The sequence below is a fragment of the Sceloporus undulatus genome, chromosome 1 (assembly GCF_019175285.1).
Source record: "Sceloporus undulatus isolate JIND9_A2432 ecotype Alabama chromosome 1, SceUnd_v1.1, whole genome shotgun sequence".
NCBI lineage: Eukaryota > Metazoa > Chordata > Lepidosauria > Squamata > Phrynosomatidae > Sceloporus > Sceloporus undulatus.
Window position 1 is genome coordinate 210,035,318 of NC_056522.1, and position 19,600 is coordinate 210,054,917.

At 39.8% G+C, this 19,600-nt stretch overlaps 1 protein-coding gene across 8 annotated transcripts in view; it reads left to right on the forward strand.

Moving 5' to 3' along the window:
* The window catches only part of LRP2 (LDL receptor related protein 2), a 200,915-nt gene that overhangs the window by 154,491 nt on the left and 26,824 nt on the right, over nt 1–19,600 (forward strand). For all 8 annotated transcript variants that reach the window (XM_042450031.1, XM_042450041.1, XM_042450070.1 and 5 more), the window contains 11 exons: nt 2,130–2,375; nt 4,155–4,283; nt 5,249–5,368; nt 9,534–9,650; nt 10,211–10,327; nt 10,879–11,016; nt 12,185–12,307; nt 13,934–14,062; nt 14,809–14,940; nt 16,371–16,502; nt 18,897–19,040. In XM_042450031.1, the coding sequence (XP_042305965.1) occupies nt 2,130–2,375; nt 4,155–4,283; nt 5,249–5,368; nt 9,534–9,650; nt 10,211–10,327; nt 10,879–11,016; nt 12,185–12,307; nt 13,934–14,062; nt 14,809–14,940; nt 16,371–16,502; nt 18,897–19,040 (1,527 nt within the window). The remainder of the gene's footprint in view (nt 1–2,129; nt 2,376–4,154; nt 4,284–5,248; nt 5,369–9,533; nt 9,651–10,210; nt 10,328–10,878; nt 11,017–12,184; nt 12,308–13,933; nt 14,063–14,808; nt 14,941–16,370; nt 16,503–18,896; nt 19,041–19,600) is intronic.

Consider the following 19,600-nt stretch of genomic DNA (forward strand, 5'->3'; position numbering starts at 1 on the left):
GTATGTGGCTTGTTCTTTATTCTCAACATCTTGTCAATATATCAAGCACTTATCACTAGCAAGATTAGGGGTTTAGAGAAGTAAGAACCACTACTTTTTCATGAACAGAAAATGAGACCAAAGCCTCTTGTGAATAGTTAAACACAATGGCCAAGTTTGGACACACAAGCCAGAATTCAGTATAATTTTGGTTTCTGAGAGGTGAACTAGTGTCTGGCTTCCGATTCTCAGCTGCTCCCACTTGCACAAGGTATTCTGTGCAGAAGAATCCAGGGGCTTTTTTCTCTGGCTTAGAGAAACCAGTCAGTCCTTATTGCTGCCACGCTGAGATACTGAAGGTATTCATACCAGGCAAAAGCGCTGGTCAGTCCCTCAAACGTTGAGGAAGCACGCACATGTGAAAGCCTGGCACGCTTCTTCATCATCAGGGAATTGTCAGCTCCCTCTAGCATCACTGAATCATTCCAGGAGAGGGCATTTTCCTCTGAACAGAAGCTTTGCGTTCAGAGGAAATGCTCTCTCCTGAATGATTCAGTGACGCTAGAGGGAGTCACTTTAACACACACACGCTTTCTCAACATTTGAGGGACGATTTATCAGCGCATCTGCCTGGTATGAAAATCTTCAAAGTCGGGGCTGGGCTGGGGTGAGCAGGGTTGAGGCCAAGGTTTTCAGGTTCCACACACCCAGCTGAAGTCTTTTGCCCATCTACCTCTTGCCAGGAATAAAAACCAGACCAACCTAGTAGACTGCCACTATCCCTTATTTGTTCACATATTTTGAGGAAGGAGAAGCCTAGGCCTACATTATTAAGGTTCTAAGAGTGAAGGACCAAAAGTAATACCTTCTGGCCTAGAGCCTTGACTAGGTAACCAGAAAAAGTAACCTTCAGGATTGGGTTTAGTACAAAGGCACTCCTAGAATAAACACATGCAACACCAGTTTAACACTTTTTTCCAAACCACAATACTCTTTGGGATATATGTTAACAACAGGCAGAATATAGCTACATAGATACATATACCAAAAGATCAGGGAGGATCTCTTACTGGAAGAATAAAGCATAAACAGAATGCAAGCACCTATGTGCTGGCATGAGAACACAAACACATTTAGGAAATGTGTATCAAGAAACATAAGCCATTCCATATTTGTCTGAAGAAACCATAGTGTTTCATTAGCCAATCAGGGGGCCAGAAATGTTGAATGATCTAACGTTTGCAGATAAGTAACTTTCCACAGCTACATCACTCAGCCAAAATTAGTTTTGCTTGGGAACTCTCAAGGTGATCTTGACCAGGCCAAGACACGGCTTTGCTGATAACCCGCAGTTTATCTGTGATGTCAGTAATGGAATCAGAAACTGCTTTAATCCACAAAAAGCTAGTTTTATGACAGACATCTTGAAAATTAACCAGAGACCAAAGTCCATGGTTTGTTTAGCCACTTGTTCTAACAGCAAACATAAAAATAGGATCCACCATGTGGGTTTGTCTACAGTAAGCCAGAATTTACCATGGCATCTTACCATGGCATGCCACGATGTCAAATAAGACCTTCTTCCTATCAAAAGATCAGTTATCATTAGTCCTGTGATCACTTAGGATATTGTCTAGCTCCATGTCTCTGCATATTTAGCGCCCCCGTTGTTCCACACTGAAGATTACTCAAAATATTGTCATTCATAAAACAGTTCACGTAAGTGAGGTTCTCAGGGGTAGGCAACCTGCGGCCCGCGGGCCGGATGCAGCCCAGCGAGGCCTTGAGACCAGCCCCAGCCCGGTCCTGCCGCCGATTGCCGCCGGGGCCTTTGGGGGGCAATTGTCTATAGAAGCCTCAGAAACATGCATTTATATTAACATTTTTTAAAAAAATCAGCAAATTTTTTTGCGTGCCCTCCATTATTTTTTAAAAAGTGTCTTCCATTTGAAAATTTTTTCCTACATTTGTCCTGATTTATTTATATATTTAATTTTTTAAAAAATTATTTGATTATTTATTTTTTGGCTTCGGCCCCTGAGGGACAGCAACCCGGCCCCCGGCTCAAAAAGGTTGCCTACCCCTGTTCTACAGCATTTACTTTTCTTTCTATAGTAATGTCAAGATAACACAATTTTGGTTCCTCTTAGCCAATCACCAGTGCGAGTCTCATCAGTGGCAGTGCGCCAATAAACGATGCATCCCAGAAGCCTGGCAGTGTGACCGAGAGGATGATTGTGGTGATAACTCAGATGAGGATAGTACTCATTGTGCCAGCAGAACCTGCCCTCCCGGGCAATTTAAATGTGACAATGGCCGCTGCATCCCCCAGTCCTGGAAATGTGATGTGGATGATGACTGTGGAGATAACTCAGATGAACCTATTCATGAATGCAGTAAGTTGAGTACAGCTTGTATTCATTTTTATTTGTTGAAGAGTTTGGAAGGCACTGGCTGATTTTGCCTCCACTGATGATACTGGTATGCCAAGAACACACAATGAAACACAGCAGAATCTAATTTGCAGTGGAGCACTTTGGAATAAATGCCCCATGAATGAGTTGTGCATGTTGCAGAGAATGTAGGAAAAATATAGGCACATTGCTGTCACATCAACAATAGTAATAGCAATAGTATTTACATTTCTACGCTGCTTCATAGTGAACTCAGCACACTTTATGCAGTTTACAATCTGTAAGCCAGTTGCCCCTAACCAGTTGGGTACTCATTTTAACCAGCCTACAAAAGAACAGAAGGATGAGTCATCCTTGGATCGAACTCACAATGTTGGGGTTGCTGTGCTGGCCTTTAACTATTGTGCCACCAGAGCTCAACAAGGTCACAGCATCCTTAATCTATTCAGATTAGTCCTTTGGTACTTTACTTAGTAAGCATTAATTAGTACTACTGGGAGGCGACTTCCATATAAGTGGGATAGTGAATATGCAATAGCTTTTAGTTTGAACCTTAAAAGAGCTAGCCAAGAAAATGAGCTCTGTCCCTAAAATAGGTTCAGCACTTTGGACAGCACCGTATAACTCCATTGGCTTAGAAGCCATTAGTTACTCCTACCAAATCAATGAAAATCTTCTTGAATATGATGGGTGTATATGAAGATAACCCACACCTTGATTACTCTTTAACCAACTAGACTGTGGATGCATTTGATAAAAGACTTAGAGGTCCACTTTTAAGAACCATTTTTCACACATTCATGCCTCCATAGAGAGTTAATCAGTACCTTTTGAGCAGCTATGTGATGGAAACTCTACTCCATTTGACAATGCAACATGGTAATTACAATTTCCCCCATTTCTTCCTTCCTCATTTCACACATAACAATGATGCTGTTCAAAAAAGAAAATTAGTGAAGGTAAGAGACAGGAAAAAACTGGCACCTCTGTTTTTTGAGCCTCAGAGAACTTCTGAAAATATCCTCTAATTTAAAAAATCAGGGTGAGGTAGGACAAATTGGGATTAGGATAATATCTGACTCCAGTTGTGAGCAATGTGGCCATGATAGGTGACAGATTTGGTGCAATATTAAAGAAGAATGTCAATTTTTTAGTGTTTGTGATGGGCATAGGAACCAATTTTCTGCCCTACGATGTCTCACATCATTCACACACTGCCAACCCCCCCCCCCCCCCCCCCCGGAAGAAAAACAAGTAACAGGAAGGTCACTTTTGGTTCTGTAAAGTGGGATTGTTGGATGGGGTAGGGCAGGTTGCAGTCTATTCAAAATCTAAATGGCAGCTCAAGGAGAGGTATGCCATCCCTTTTTATGGCTGATAAAAAGGCACTCCAGAGAGTTCGGAGGCTCAAGAGATACAAAAAAGGCACGTGGCTCCAAGACTGTGTTTTGCTCACCCCAGTGTTATATGTATGTACTGGTGATCAAGGCTACCATGTAGGTCTTCTTCCTCAGGTACCAGAACATGTTTAGAATAATTCTCTGTAATTCTCTGTTGTATAACTGGATTTGAGCACCTGTAGGTGGAAAAGCCTTTTAGCCATTTAAATATGAACACCTCAAGGACAGGCCATGATACCTGTAACTTATTGGTCTTTTCAGCATGTTATTTGAAAGCAGTATAACAGCAGTATTTTAAATCTGTAATTAAAAAAAGTTCAATACTTCACTAATTAAATCTTAACTCTTCCCTTTATTTTAGTGGGACCTGCCTATCGTTGTGATAACCATACAGAATTCAGTTGCAGAACTAATTATCGGTGCATCCCATTCTGGGCTGTATGTAATGGTCACAATGACTGCAGAGACAACAGTGATGAGCAAGGCTGTGGTATGTTTAAGGACTGAAGAATTTATTTAAAGTGGCCATGTACTAGTTGTTGCACCCCATGATGTAAAGCAACTGATATGTATGTGTTGAGATTCATGCATTCAGGAATTCACAGTAAGAATTAGCAGTATAATATAATGATTATAGGTGGATCCCTAATTAACATGGATGTTGAATACTGGGTTGGTGCTTGTGGTTAGGAGAGAGATCTGCCCCAAAAATGTTATTTGAACTTCAGCAACATGTTCTTTGCATTTTGAATTATTATGACTTGATGTTGCAATTGATTGGTTTGACCAGGTGACTACTAAAGGTTACATTGGGTTCTGATTATAGAAGATATTCTTAGCTGGTTTGTTCCTCTGAGAAAAAGAACTTGATTATCAAATGTTGTGAAAACAAGGTCTTATTTTTCTGCAAAATCTTTTTGCAAAACTTAATCAGAGTACTTTCTCTTCTGAGGATATTTTTCTTCTCTTCCACAAAATTTGTGTCACAGAAGTCCCTTCAAAACACACTTCCAGCTGCTTAAATTCTTGCTGTTGTGTTATGCATATATAATAATAATAATAATAATAATAATAATAATAATAATAATTTATATCCCGCCTCTTCCGAAGATCGAGGCGGGTCACAACAATAAAACATATAACACAATAAAATACATCCCACTACCCTCCCTCCCAACCAATTCCACATGATTATAATACAATAAAACTACCATTACTATTAAAATCATTAAAATATTAAAACAATCATGACAGAGGCAGGACATCATGGGCAATCCTCAGATCAGTCCACATCAAGGGGTTGAGTCGGTTAATCAGGGAAGGTCTGATGTACATGTACACCATACCCCTATGCTTTCCCAGTCATATTTTGGAAGGATGTATTAGTATGAAGGATGTTTTAGTATTAGGATGCCCTACTGACTGCTTTGTCAATTGTGTGTGTGTGTGCTGCAGAGGCACGGACTTGTGATCCTTTGGGAGATTTCCGCTGTGATAATCACCGGTGTATCCCACTGCGGTGGAAATGTGATGGAGATAATGACTGTGAAGATGAGTCTGATGAACAAAACTGCAGTAAGTTCTTTCTTTCCTTCCTTCCTTTCCAGCATTTGTAATAACGATAACCTAGCACTGAATTAATGTTTTCTTTTCCAGTACAGATTGAGCTTTCCACCCCAGTTAAATAGTCATATAAGCTTTTCAGATCCTTTGATTTCAACCCACGTAGTAAAAAATGCTTTTAATAAAGAAACTCTCTGGCGTACAAAAAATTACTACTGCTGACAAGTCCAAACATCATAGATTTCTTTGGTGTTGTATATATAAAAATGGATTAATGGCATATGTGATACATTCTGTCTTTGGGGGGCATGTTAATGCTAAACATATATTATCAGATGAGATACAAATTAAAACATTTCAAATCTTTTAAATACTTACACATTTTTAAACTACAGATATATCACTCTTTCATAATTATGCAATGACAGCATTTGGAATTAACCCATAAAATGTTATGGCTACCAACAGATATGTCTGAGGGTTAAAATGTTTCACTACTAGTTTGCCATTTAAAAGCTGCTGGGAGAGATCATCCGGAGACATGGGGCGCGGTGTTATCAGTATGCTGATGGCACCCAAATCTATTTCTCTATGTCTTTGACTATTGCAGTGACTAAGGATGGCATCTCTCCTCTGGATGCCTGCCTCGAGTCAGTAATGGGCTGGATGAGGGAAAACAAACTCAAGTTGAATCCAGAGAAAACAGAGGTACTTGCGATAGGTACCCCAAGTCCGGGGACGGAGATTTGTCAACCAGTCCTGGATGGGGTCATACTTCCCCTAAAGGACAAAGTTTGCAGTTTGGGAGTACTCCTGGATCCATCTCTACAGTTGTCATCTCAAGTAGATGCGATGGCCAGGAGTGCTTGGTACCAGCTTTGGTTGATACGCCCCTACCTGGACCAAAAGGACCTTGAAGCAGTGGTACATGCACTGGTAATCTCTCGTTTAGATTTCTGTAACATGCTCTACATGGGGCTACCTTTGTACCAAGGTCGGAAGCATCAATTGGTTCAAAACGCGGCAGCCAGACTGGTCATTGGAATACCTAGATCAGACCACATAACACCAGTGTTAAAATCCCATCATTGGTTGCCGATTAGCTTCCGGGCGCAATACAAGGTGTTGGTTATTATCTTTAAAGCCCTTCATGGCTTGGGCCCGAGTTACTTGAGAGAACTCCTCTCCCTATACAATCCGCCTCGCACTCTCAGAACATCTGTAAAGAACCTATTGGAGTACTCAAAAACCAGGCTAACAACAACTTCTTACAGAACATTCACTGCCACAGCCCCCAGATTGTGGAACAGCTTGCCAGAGGAGATCTGTCTTATCATCACCTTAGATGCCTTCAAGAAGGCACTAAAGATGGATCTCTTCTGGCCGGCTTACCCACCTGATCTTTTATAAGAGATCTTAAATACTCTGCTTCTCATCTGATTGTATGAATTTTAGTTTGAATGTTAATTGATGATTCGTTATTTTAGTGAATCAGTAGTAATGTTATTGTATAAGTATTTTATATGGAATTGTTTTATTGCTGCAGTCCTGCCTCGATCTGCAGGGAGAGGCGGGAAATATAATGATAATGATGATGATGATGATGATAATAATAATAATAATAATAATAATAATCAGATAAATAAATACACAAACTCAGTATTATACTGAATTTATTCACTGTAAAATCTAAAACATCCAATTTAAGTTATGTTTATTGATATTCTGGTTTATCTGACAAGCTGCCTATCTCAGTAACAGATTCTTTCATTTTCAATTCCATTTCATGTGTGTATCTGTTCCATTAACTTAATGAAACCTTTGTAGCAACAAATAGTACTTTTATAAACCAGTCCACAGTGTGTAAAGGATCTTTATATTTGTGCAACTTTCCATAATTATAACCCTAACTGAAATTAACACATTTATAAACATTTTAAAATTATTTTTATAATTATTGGATATGTCATGTTAATTTTTAAATAAAGAATATTAGCTACGAACCTCACTTTAAATTGTCACCAGTTAGTAGAGTGGTTATTACCCCCCCCCCCCCCCGGATTAATGTCAACAAGATTATATGTCCAATATAGAAGCTGTAATGTAGGTTTACCTGTCTCTCAAGGAGCAGGACTTGTTTTTGAACAGGGGGACATGAGATCAGGGATGTTTGTAAATAGAGATGGAAAGAATACCCAAAGGTATTGAGAAAACAATAAAAAAATTACCTGGGTGTTGAGATACCCTAATGAAAATAATCCTGGACTACCAAGAATTTTTGCAGTTTAGGACACAGCAAAAAATATCAGAGAATTAATGTTTCTATTTCTGAAACATCCCAGTGTAGTGATTTACATTGGGACAGGGTTTTTGCGGGGCCTACAGGACCCTGTAGACAGCAGCAACTATAGGACCATAACGTTTATTTCCCACACTAGCAAAATTCTGCTAAAAATTCTGCAACATAGACTTCAATCATATATGAAGAGAAACATACTGGAGGTGCACATGGGGTTCAGGAAAGGAAGAGGCACTAGGGGCCATACTGCAAACCATACAGTGGCATTGGAGTGCACCAAGGAATTACAGAATAAAATCAGCATGTGTTTTATAGATTATAGCAAAGCCATTGACTGCATAGGTCATGAAAGGCTATGGAACTCTCTTAAAGATATCGGAATACCACTATATTTGATAGTCCTTATGTGAAATCTGTACTCAAAACAAGAGGCTACCATTAGAACAGAATATGGAGAAACAGAATGATTCCCAGTTGGCAAGGGGGTCAGGCAAAGCTGCATTTTATCACCCTACCTGTTCAATTTGTACACAGCAAATATCATACAAAGAGCAGGTGAGACTTAGATGAAGGAGGAAGGAAGATAGTAGGAAGGAAGATCAACAATCTAAGATATGTGGATGACACCATACTATTAGCAGAAAACACCATACACTTGGAACACTTATGAAGGAAGCTCAAGAAAGAAAGTACAAAGTTAGTCTTGCTGCTGAACATAAAAAACCAAAAATAATGATAATAAAGGAGCTACATAAATTCAACCTAGACAATGAGGATATCACAATAGTTAAAAGATTGGCTTAAACACTGATCAGAACAGATACTGCTGTCAAGAAATAAGAAAACTAGGAATGGGAAGGACAGCCATGAAAGAACTAAACAAGATCCTAAAGAGTAAAGATACACAACTGAGCACTAAAGCTAGAATGCAATCCATTGTATTCTCCATCACCATGTATGGATGTAACAGAAGAATGTGGACAGGAAGAAAAGCAACTTATTTGCAACCTGGTGCTGGAGAAGAATCCTGAGGATACCATGGATAGCCAAAAAGACAAGCAAATGGGTCCTAGAAGAGATCAAGCCTGAACTCTCCCTGAAAGCCAAGATGATCAAACTGAGGCTATTGTACTTTGACCCGTCATGAGAAAGCATGACTCATTAGAAAAGACAATAATGCTAGGAAGGATAGAGGAAAGTAGAAGTAGAGAATAATGCTAGGAAAGGCAGAGGGAAGTAGAAAGAGAAAACCACAAAGAAGATGGAAGGACTAAATTAGGGAGGTCATGGACTTTAATCTACAGGACCTAAGGCAGTGATGGCGAACCTATGGCACACGTGCCAGAGGTGGCACTCAGAGCCTTCTCTGTGGGCACATGTGCCGTCACCCCAGCACAGTGTTTGTCAGAGTTTGTTACTAGAAAGCCAGAGAGACATGGCACTTTGCAATAAATAAGTGGGTTTTGGGTTGCAGTTTGGGCACTCGGCCTCGAAAAGGTTCACCATCACTGACCTAAGGGATAGGGTTTTTTGAAGATATCTCATCCACACTATTTTTTCTATCAATTTTGTTAAGAAAATATGGCCAATAACATGGCATTCCTAAAAGCTTGGGTGTGGGGTGTTGTTAACTACGGTATTTTGCCACATTTTTGCACTCTCTCCCCTGATATACTACTGTACTGTACTGTAGGGAGGGGGATAAATGGAACAGAATGGCCAATTACATAGTCTTTACACTTTAGGAGGTGTTTGGGTAATTCTTTTGAGAGAAGAGTGAAAAACTGGGGGATGGTAAGAGGTTGTGAGGAAATTTAAGAGGTTGAATGATGCCCTGGATTTACCTGTTGTATCTCTCCTGCATCTCTTTATTACAAGGTCCCCGTGAGTGCACAGAAAGTGAGTATCGATGTGAGAATCTGCGCTGCATTCCTTCGCGGTGGATATGTGATCATGACAATGACTGTGAGGACAATTCAGATGAACGGGACTGTGGTGAGTGTTGCTGTTTGAGTTTTCTAAAGACATTTTAAAGTATAATATAAATTGACATAGGTATGATGTAATACCTACAAATGCCATGTGAGAGTGGCTGGTTCTGCTTCTGTTCTCTTTTTCCAGTGCAAGGAAAGGGGAGGAGGAGTGAAACCCTCTCAGATATATTTTTTCAGGTGCTGGCTGAATCCTAAGTCTGTGACTCACCTGACACTTGCAAGTGCTGTCAGAATACCTACAGAACTGTTTTTTTCTTCTTTCCTGATTGGCATGCTGAGGAGGAATCAGAGCAGCCCCCAGTGTTTTCACTTATTGCCGACTGGAAATAATGGTGGGCTTCCTCTGCTCTTCTCCATACCCACAGGAGCTGCCTTGGATCCCGTTTTGGGAGAAAGGTGGGATATAAGTGCAATAAATAAATACCTTTAGGAGTGGGAGGACCGTCAACTTTCCATGGTCTGGATTAGAGCATTAAATCTTCCCTGGCTACTTCCCATAGGCCCCCCTTCCCCATCCTTATGTTTTAAAAAAGTTCAGCATCCATTTATTCTTCTTTTTAGAACTAAGGACCTGCCACCCAGGTTATTTTCAATGCAATAGTGGGCATTGTGTTGCAGAAAGATTCCGATGTGATGGAAGTGCAGACTGTCTGGATTTCTCTGATGAAGCAACTTGTCGTGAGTGTCTTGAATTGTAACTGAAGCTGGCAAAGATCATATGTTCTGTTTGACTGCATCCTCCCCATTTTGGGGAAGGTGACATCTAATGCTTTTTAACGTACTCACCCTTCCCTTTTTTTTCTACTATGTCCTAAATTACAAGAAAATGCTGAATTTTGTAGATATAGCAGAAATAATGGTAGTAGATCTCAAACTGAAATATCTCATTTTCTTGTTCTGGTGCTGTAGTGGAGTTTTCAGTGTTTAGTAATTATTAACTGCAGTCTCACTGCAACCCAAAAACCAAGAACAGAAAAAAAAAAAAACCCCAGACCTATCTCCTTGTATCCTACAATCCTATTGGGTGAGATGTCATTTCTCCCGAGATCGGGATCTTACATATTTAGTAGCCAAGAATATGTAACAAATATCGATTGGCTGATTAACATAATGAAAGATTTTCTTTAAACTTAATGAAAGAGTTGAAAAGTAGACAGAATAATAAATGTCTCTATGATATTATAAGTCAAAATAACTGAGATATTAAAGACTCAATTTCCATTTACCAGCTACCCGCTATCCTAATGGTACTTATTGTCCACGCACAATGTTTGAGTGCAAGAACCATGTCTGTATTCAGCCATATTGGAAATGTGATGGAGATGATGACTGCGGCGATGGCTCAGATGAAGAACTTCACTTCTGCTGTAAGCTAGAGAAAGTTGCTTGAAACTGTGGCTTGCCTCCAGAAATATTGTTAGGCATAACAAACATTTGTGTTTATGTGAACAGAAAACCATCAACATTCCTCTCCCTTGGCCATGTTATGAACTGCTTCTGAAAACCTTTCACTTTTAAATAAGATTTTTTTAAAAGTGGTGCTCTTCACTGTTGAAGAAACACATGGGGGTACATGAAACATTTGCTATCTAGCATTTTGGATCCTGGACTATAGATTTCTCATACAAATGCCAGTTTACTCGTTAAATTGTAGTGCAGCCAATGACATGCAGATGTTTTCTGAGCATACAGTGGTACAGGCTTTCCCAGATTTTATCCCCCTGAAATACTCAACTCATAAAATTTCTAGACTATTCTGGAGAGAAACCCAGAGTTGTCACTCATCTCTGTTTGTGCCAGGATATTTAAGGAATGCAATATGTGTAATGTGACTGTAATATAATGTTGGCCTTTTAACTGGAATTCAGGGATAAGGATGGCAGTGAGAAGGGAGACAGGAGGAGCTAGGTGAGTCATTTCATCTGCTTCCCATTCCATGACCCTAGATAAGGCCAACATTGCATTAATTTGCATTATGGTCTCTAGGGCTCAAACTACTATCCCACATCTGGCTCCTGATTTTATGCTTTTATTTTTTCATGTAATGTTTTTATTTATTTATTTATTTATTTAGTGTTAGCCACCTTGGGTCCCATTACTGGGAGAAAGGCAGGATATAATTGAAAATGATGATGATGATGATGATGATGATGATGATGATAGAATCATAGAATTAGAATCATATAGTTGGAAGAGAACACAAGGACCATCCAGGCCAACCCCCTGCCATGCAGGAAATCACAATCAAAGCATCCCTGACAAATGGCCATCCAGCCTCTGTTCAAAGAGGTTACTTAAAAAGGGATTTTCCTGATATTTTTAACACCCTGGAAGTGAACTGCCAGACATTTCTGGTTTTGACCAGAATGAGTGGTGTGACTTGTGGTGGGTCCAAGAATGGTGGAAGATTTAGCCCCATGTCCTCCAGGGTTGCCTGTCCCTGAATTGTGCATGCTTTAAGCATGTTTTAACAGGAGCTTTTATATTGGTGCCAAGTACACAAAATTTAAATATCACTGACTTATTTAATTACAGTGGATGTTGCCTGTGAACCACCATTTCGCTTTCGCTGTGGGAATAATCGCTGCATCTACAGCCATGAACTATGCAACCAGGAAGATGACTGTGGAGATGGAAGTGATGAGAAGGAAGAACATTGTAGGTCTATCCGCCTGCATAAAATATGGAGATTAGTAAATTAGCATACCTTGTAATTATTAGCTAATTATAAAGTTCTGTTGAGGGATTTGGCTGAATGCCTCAAGAACTAAAAGAATAGTGGGGATGTGGGAACTCACTTCAGTCCCATCCCCAGATGTTCTTATGGATCTAGCAACATCTCAAACCTTTGTGTGTTGTGTCCCAAGGCCTGGAAAGCTTTGTAACCATGTATGCTTGAACATTGGTTCAGATCACCCAGGCTTCCCAACCATTTGTGCAACAAAGCACAAAGATTTACTGTATAACTTTTTTCCTGATGTTTTGCAATGGGGCATACATGCATGGTCATGTCTCCATCTTCTTTTCTAATCCTTCATGTTTTCAGATGAATGTCTGAACTTGGTTTAGCTTAAGACTGCTATCAGGACCTACAGCTTCTTAGTGATTTAGGTCCAAAACACACTGCGGAAATAATCCAGTATGAGACTGCTTTAGCTGCCCTGATTTAGTGCTAGGCAATCCTGAGAATTGTAGTTTGTTGTGGCACCAGAACTTTATGACAGAGAGGCTCTCTGACAGAAGGCTAAATGTCTCATAAAACTACAGTTCCCAGAAGTTCCCAATGTTCCCCTAACATTGAGCCAGGGCAGTTAAAGTGGTCTCAAACTGAATTATTTCTGCAGTGTGTTTTGAACCTTAGATCACAGTACAAAAGCATTAATGCATGCCATAAAATAAACCACTCTTTACTATTAGTTTACCATGTATTCAGCGCACATGACATAGACATATGTAGTCAAATATAAAAGGTATGATATAAGGAAGAGGTAAAATTCCATAAGATGAAATCTGAAATGAACTCAAGGCAAATGATCTGCAAATTATTCTGTGGCTCAGATTTTACTTAACAGCCTGTTTCCCTGGCGGCTGAATGCTTTATGCCACCCAATCTAGGAGACCCTTAATTAGGTAGGGCTCTTGCTTCAGCACCTTAAAGGTTAGCACACTGAGAGCTCTCTCAGCTTGTGTGGTCTCCTGCTGCCAAAGCAGCAAATCCAGGCCAACTTTAGAGATTTCCTGTGATGGCCTCCAGCACCAGATTGTATGCAGTGACAGAAACTACGGTTGCACCCGTACAGCAGAAATAATCTGGATGGACACTGCTTTGTTGTGCCACAACAAACTACAATTCCCAGAATGCCATAGAATTAAGCCATAGCAGTTAAGTGGTGTCAGGCTGGATTATTCCTGCAGTGTGAATAGATTCTGTGAGAGGCGAGTCTTTCCATCAGTTGGCAATTTATGCAAGAGGATTTCTGGAGAGTGGACTCCCCAGGCCTTCTTGCTTTCTAGCCCTGGACTTTCTTTTTAAGAGAATAGTCCTTTCCTATCCAGCACCCTCCACATATGTTGCATTAGAGCATATATCATTCAGGAGCAGCAGCATGGCTGTTGTGGTTATAGGAGATAGGAGTTGTCATCCAACATAACTGGAGGATACTGTGACCAGGAAGTCTGATACACAGAAGTTGTCCTAAGGTCTAAACATTTTGTATAGCAAGGTCTGTAGCATTTACTCAGCAACTTCTGAGGAATGTGTATATTTGTTTTACCATCATGCAGGCAGAGAACCTACTCCTAAACCTTGCACTACTGAAGAATTCAAGTGTAGCAATGGAAACTGCATCCCTCTACATTATGTGTGTGACAACTATGATGACTGTGGAGACCATTTTGATGAACTGGGCTGCAGTAAGTATTGCAGCAGATGCACTCACATCTTACTACAAATACATCATGATGGGGAGGAAAATGAACATGACCTGAGAGTTTTGCATATTCCTATAAGTCATAAAGTGCTTCTAATAAAGGCTTTTTTTAAAAAAATCTTGCAGCCATTCTGTTTCTTACACAGAATTTCACAATGGTCCTCACAATGCCATTTTACATCTATAACTCTTTAGTGTTTTCTTACCACTTCTTCCAACTTTTTTGTTTGCATTAACAAAAAAAAAAAAACACGTTGAGGAGGCAAAATGTAATAGATGTGTAATGCTTTTGATTGGCAACACTAGGAAATTTCTGTTTCAAAGCACCCATGTTTTTTTGGAAGTGATTATAAACCCACTGAAATAAAATTAATCATGAAATTCAGACCTACTGCCAAGTCCTCCGTAACAGATACATGAAGTACATGTCTTTCATCTTCCTTCCACCTTGTCACCCATCTCCCTCTTGCTTTATTAATATTGGTGCAGTGGAGGGCTAAATAAGCAACCTTCCCTTCATCTCATCCCTCAAAAAGCATGATCCCATGGAACTCTCATGTTTCCATGGAAGAAAAGAATGCTGGCAATATCCCTATGTTGCCAACATATTTTTCTTAAGCATGCTGGGGTGAGTCCACATTGACCGTTGTCATTTTAACTGTTTATTTATAAATAATTTTACAATTTTCTTGTTTTAAATTATAATTTTGGTTCTAATTTTTTTTCCAGATTCTGGAACAGGTAGAACTTGTGCTGAAAATATTTGTGAACACAACTGTACCAATTTAATTGAAGGCGGCTTTATATGTACCTGTAGGCCTGGATACAGCCCCAGTGAACTGAACAGAAACAACTGTGATGGTATTTTTCATCTTCAGATCCTTTTCTGCTTTGGAAATTTTCAGTGATGAGTTATATCCTTTTTGTCATTTTCATTATGCCATTAAAAATAAATAAGCAGTTTTAAATTATTCAGTAAAATAAAATAAACAGATTATTTCCTGTCAATAGTGACTAAACTTAACAGTGACTGAATTTAGATAGAATGGTAAGACAGGCTTCTGATGGACTATGCGGCATGCTTTTGCAGATACAGTGGGCCCTTGGTTTTTGGGGGACCCCCCATGGGTACCAAAATCTGTGGATGGTCAAATCCCATTATATACAGTGGAATAGTAAAATGGTGTCCATTATGTAAAATCGCATAATCAAGATTTGTTTTTTTGGAATTTATATATATATAAAAAATATTTTCAGGCTGTGAATGCTTGAATCCATGGATAAAGAATCTGTGGATATGTAGGGACAACTGTATTATTAACTGTAAACCAGAGTTGACCTCTTACTGTAGAAATAATCCAGTTTGACACCACTTTAACTGCTATGGCTCAGTGATATGGAATTCTGGGAATTGTAGTTTGTTGTGGTACTAGAGCCCTCTGACAGAAAAGGCGAAATGTCTCACAAAAGTATAATTCCCATAATTTCATAGCACTTAAATATGGCAGTTAAAGTGGTGTCAAACTGGATTATTTCTGAAGTGCGGGTGCAGCCCAGAACTCACCAGAATTGTGGTTTACTATTCCATGTGAGTGTAGCCAGTCCAAAAGTTCATAAAATGAGAGAAGCAAAAAGGAAAAAGAAAGGAAAGTGTGCAAATGAAAACAAGGGTGAACTACAGTTAAAAGAAAGTCATGTTTAGAAGTCACGAGGTAGAATGAAATGACTATGTGGGTGGTGGTAGAATTTTCCTGAGTTAGGGTGCTGCACACATAAAAAAATGAGAAGGGGCTTAAAAAGAAATACAAGAGAAAGAAACAATGGAAGAAGGCAAAGTTTAAAGAATCATTGAGTTGGCTGCTGTGGGTATATCAATACAGTGGACCCTTGTTATACACTGGGGATTTGTTCCAAGATCCCCCATGTATAACAGAATCCATGGATGCTCAAGTCCCATTAAATATAATGACATAGCAAAATGGTGTCCTTTATAAAAAATGGAAAATCAAGGTTTGATATTTGAAATTTATACTTTTTTTCAATATTTTCAAATCCTTGGATGCTTGAATCTATGTATAAAAATCCGTGTATAAGAAGGGCTGACTGTACTGGATTCAAGGACACCATTATGCTATGTCATTATTTTTAATGGGACTTGCACATACACGGATTTTGTTATACATTGGGGATCTTGGAACCAATCCCCAGCATTTAACAAGGGTTCACTGTATTCTGTTCTTAAACAAAACTAACACTCGTATTTTTTTTTCTCTTTCTCTCTCTGCCTTCAGATGTTAATGAATGTGATATCTTCGGAACTTGCCCTCAGGTCTGTCAGAATACCAAAGGAAGTTATGAATGTTTCTGTGCTGAGGGATTTAGATCAGTTGGGGACCAGCAGGGCAAGCAGTGTGCTGCCGATGGTAAGCTCAGCTACTATTTCCATTCCAGGAAAATTAAGTTAAAATTAAATATTGTGAACCTTCTCATGAAACAAATCTTTCTTTTTTGCTTGGCCTTACAGCATTGTGTGTTTGTTTTAAATTGATATCTTAGTACCTCACCTTTTTGCCAGTAAATGACACTCAAGGTAGTTAACACAGGTAAAATAGAATAAAAACAAATGTAATTAAAACATTATAAGGAGATTAAAAAGTTCATTAGATGCACATCAGGACCACACAGCCAGTCTCTCACTAACACTCCAGTGACTTACTCAGTTTAGCTATGGCGGGGTACAGACCGCCCAAAAAGGGTGGTCTGTCAGCGCCTTGTTTTCCTGTGCGAGGAAGTCACAGCGGACAAACCACGTGGCTTCCTCATGCGGCAAAAAGAACCCGCAAAAAGCGGGTTCTTTCTGCGGCGCCCTTGTGACGCCATAGTGTGCCAATGGTGCACTCACGGCGTCACAAAGGGGCACGACGTGTGGACGCTAAGTGTCTGTGACATCAAAATGTTGGCATCCATGTGTACAGGGCACTGCCATTTTTACGCCCTCGTCACGTGCTAAGGGTGAGGCACGTATGGGCGGTGCGCCCTCGGCCAACCCCTAGCACGTGATGAGAGTGCACTATAGGCCCGTCTAGATCGGGCATATGAAAGGTCTGTCTGAATAGAAAAGTCTTTGCTGGCCAGGGAATTCCAGAGCTTATGAGCAACTGCTTAGGCTACATCTAAACTGCAGAATCAATGCAGTTTGACACCACTTTAACTGTCATGGCTCCACCCTAATCTGTCTTGGCTCCAGTCTATGGAAGCCTGGGATTTGTAGTTTGTTGAAGTCTAAATATCTCACAATGCTACAAACCCCAGATTTTCATAGCACTGATCCATGGCAGTTCAAACAGTGTGAAACTGCATTCATTCTGCAGAGTAGATGCAGCCTGAGAAGGCCCTCTCTCACATGTCCACCGACATCCTTCCAGTGGCAGCACACTAAGAGAAGGACTTCCTCTGAAGATCTCAACACCTGTTCAAGCTTGTATAGGAGAATACAGTTTTCCAGATAGCCTTACCAAGTCATACAAGGTTTTATAGGTCATAACCATCCCTTTGAATTGAACTTTGAAACAGACTTTATATGGTGAAGCTGAATTGTAGCAAGAGGGTAATTCTCTATGACCATTTCTGGCCAATAAGTTGGGGCCCACCTACACTACACAATTACAGTGCTAATATTCCATTTTTAGCTACCTTTATTCTGTCTAGGGGTGTCCTGGGAATGGCTGTTTAATGAGAGGCATTTAAACTTCTCAGCCATGGAACTCCTCTTGTGCCTCTGACCAAACTACAAATCCCAGGATTCCATAGGAGGTAGCCATGTCAGTTAAAGTTCAGTAATAGCACTATAATTGTTGTGTAGTGTAAATAGGTCCTTGGTCACAGCATTCTGGAGCAGCTGAAAATTCTGAACACATTTCAAGGGCAGCCCCACACTGCAGTAGTCTAGTTGGAGTATAACTAAGACAGGTTTCAGGTGAGGCTTCATCTTTTTTATATGTCCTTCTGTTCCAGTTGTGTGCAGGACTGTAGCTGTAAGCTCATGAAAAACAGTGCCCATTGCTTGGCTATGATTGATATCTTTAAAAAGGCAAAAGAAAATTTACTCTGACATCCTGTTAATGTGTCCTTCTCCCACCAACCCCACCTCATTTCATTCCACTGATATTCTTGCAAGTTTCCAGAAAACAAAGAGGGTTGTTCATTTAGTTGTCAACAGAAGAAAATTAGCTGTAATAATTTCTCTAAAGAGAGATTAGATTGATATAAATCAAAGACATTTTGTTGACAGATTGCTGTTGTAGTTCACAGACTAATGAGCATAAATAGATCAGAGTATATGCCATTTATAGTGTGATCCTATGAACTTTTATCACACAAGAGAGTCAGGGGTAGTCTTAGTTAATGCCAATGGCTTTTGTGCCTGATAGGTTTGAGCGGATGGAATCTTGCCTTAGGCAATGAAAAGAAAAGGAAATAGTAAGATTGCTTAGCATGAGGTAGAAAATTAACGAATATCACGAGCAATTCCAGATGATGATGCATGCTTTAAAAGACATCCTTGTTTTTTTGATTTAATAAGTTTTTGCCAGACGTATAACCAATTTGAATACCCAAGACTGCTTTAATCTGTGTAGAAAATTACCACCAAGTGTAACTAGGGATACGAGGAATTTAAACATCCCAACAAGGAAAATGTCGGACAGCCATGATAATGTATTTGTGAGAATAAATTATATTATTAACTGATCATCTGTATTCCTTGATGAAAGGAACTGCTTAATATGTCAAGAAAATGTGTTTTACTGTCCTTCTAGGTAACCCACCAATCTTACTCCTGCCTGACAATGTCCGTATTCGAAGGTATAATATGTCATCTGAGCAATACTCTGATTATATTGAAAATGAAGAGCACATCCAAGCCATAGACTATCACTGGGACCCTGAGGGTGTAGGCCTCAGTGAGTATTTTTTGAGTTTTCATAGCTAAAACGTAACTACTGAAAAGGAAGTCTCTTTTTTACTTTGACTTTTGAAAACAACTGAATGCATTTGTGAGGTCTTCTCATTCCTTCCCAGATATATCCTTCTGTTACCAAAGGTCTGACTTCAGTCTGAATTAATTTATTTTCGAGTTGTCTCTGACATGGGGTTCACGAAAGGACTAATGTGATCCCCCAGCTTCCCACATTTGTCTGTATCTATCCTAACATATGGCAGCCTTGCTAATCAGTAGGCCCTAACGCTTGTAGCTGAAGCGTCTGGCACTCACTGTAGGCGCTAATTTGGGTGTTCATAATAGACACTAATAGAACCTGAATGCACAAGGAAAGAGAAGTGCCTAGCCTTGCCCTTTCATTGTCTGCCTCTTCATGTGAAGTGTGATAGTCTTGAAAGGACATTCTCCACTATATGTAGAGTTTCTCATCTCATGTGGAGAGGCAGCATGTGTAATGGAGACTGTCATTTTCCATTACTCCTCATATGAAGAGAGAGATGGTGGGGTGAGAATGGCTACGTC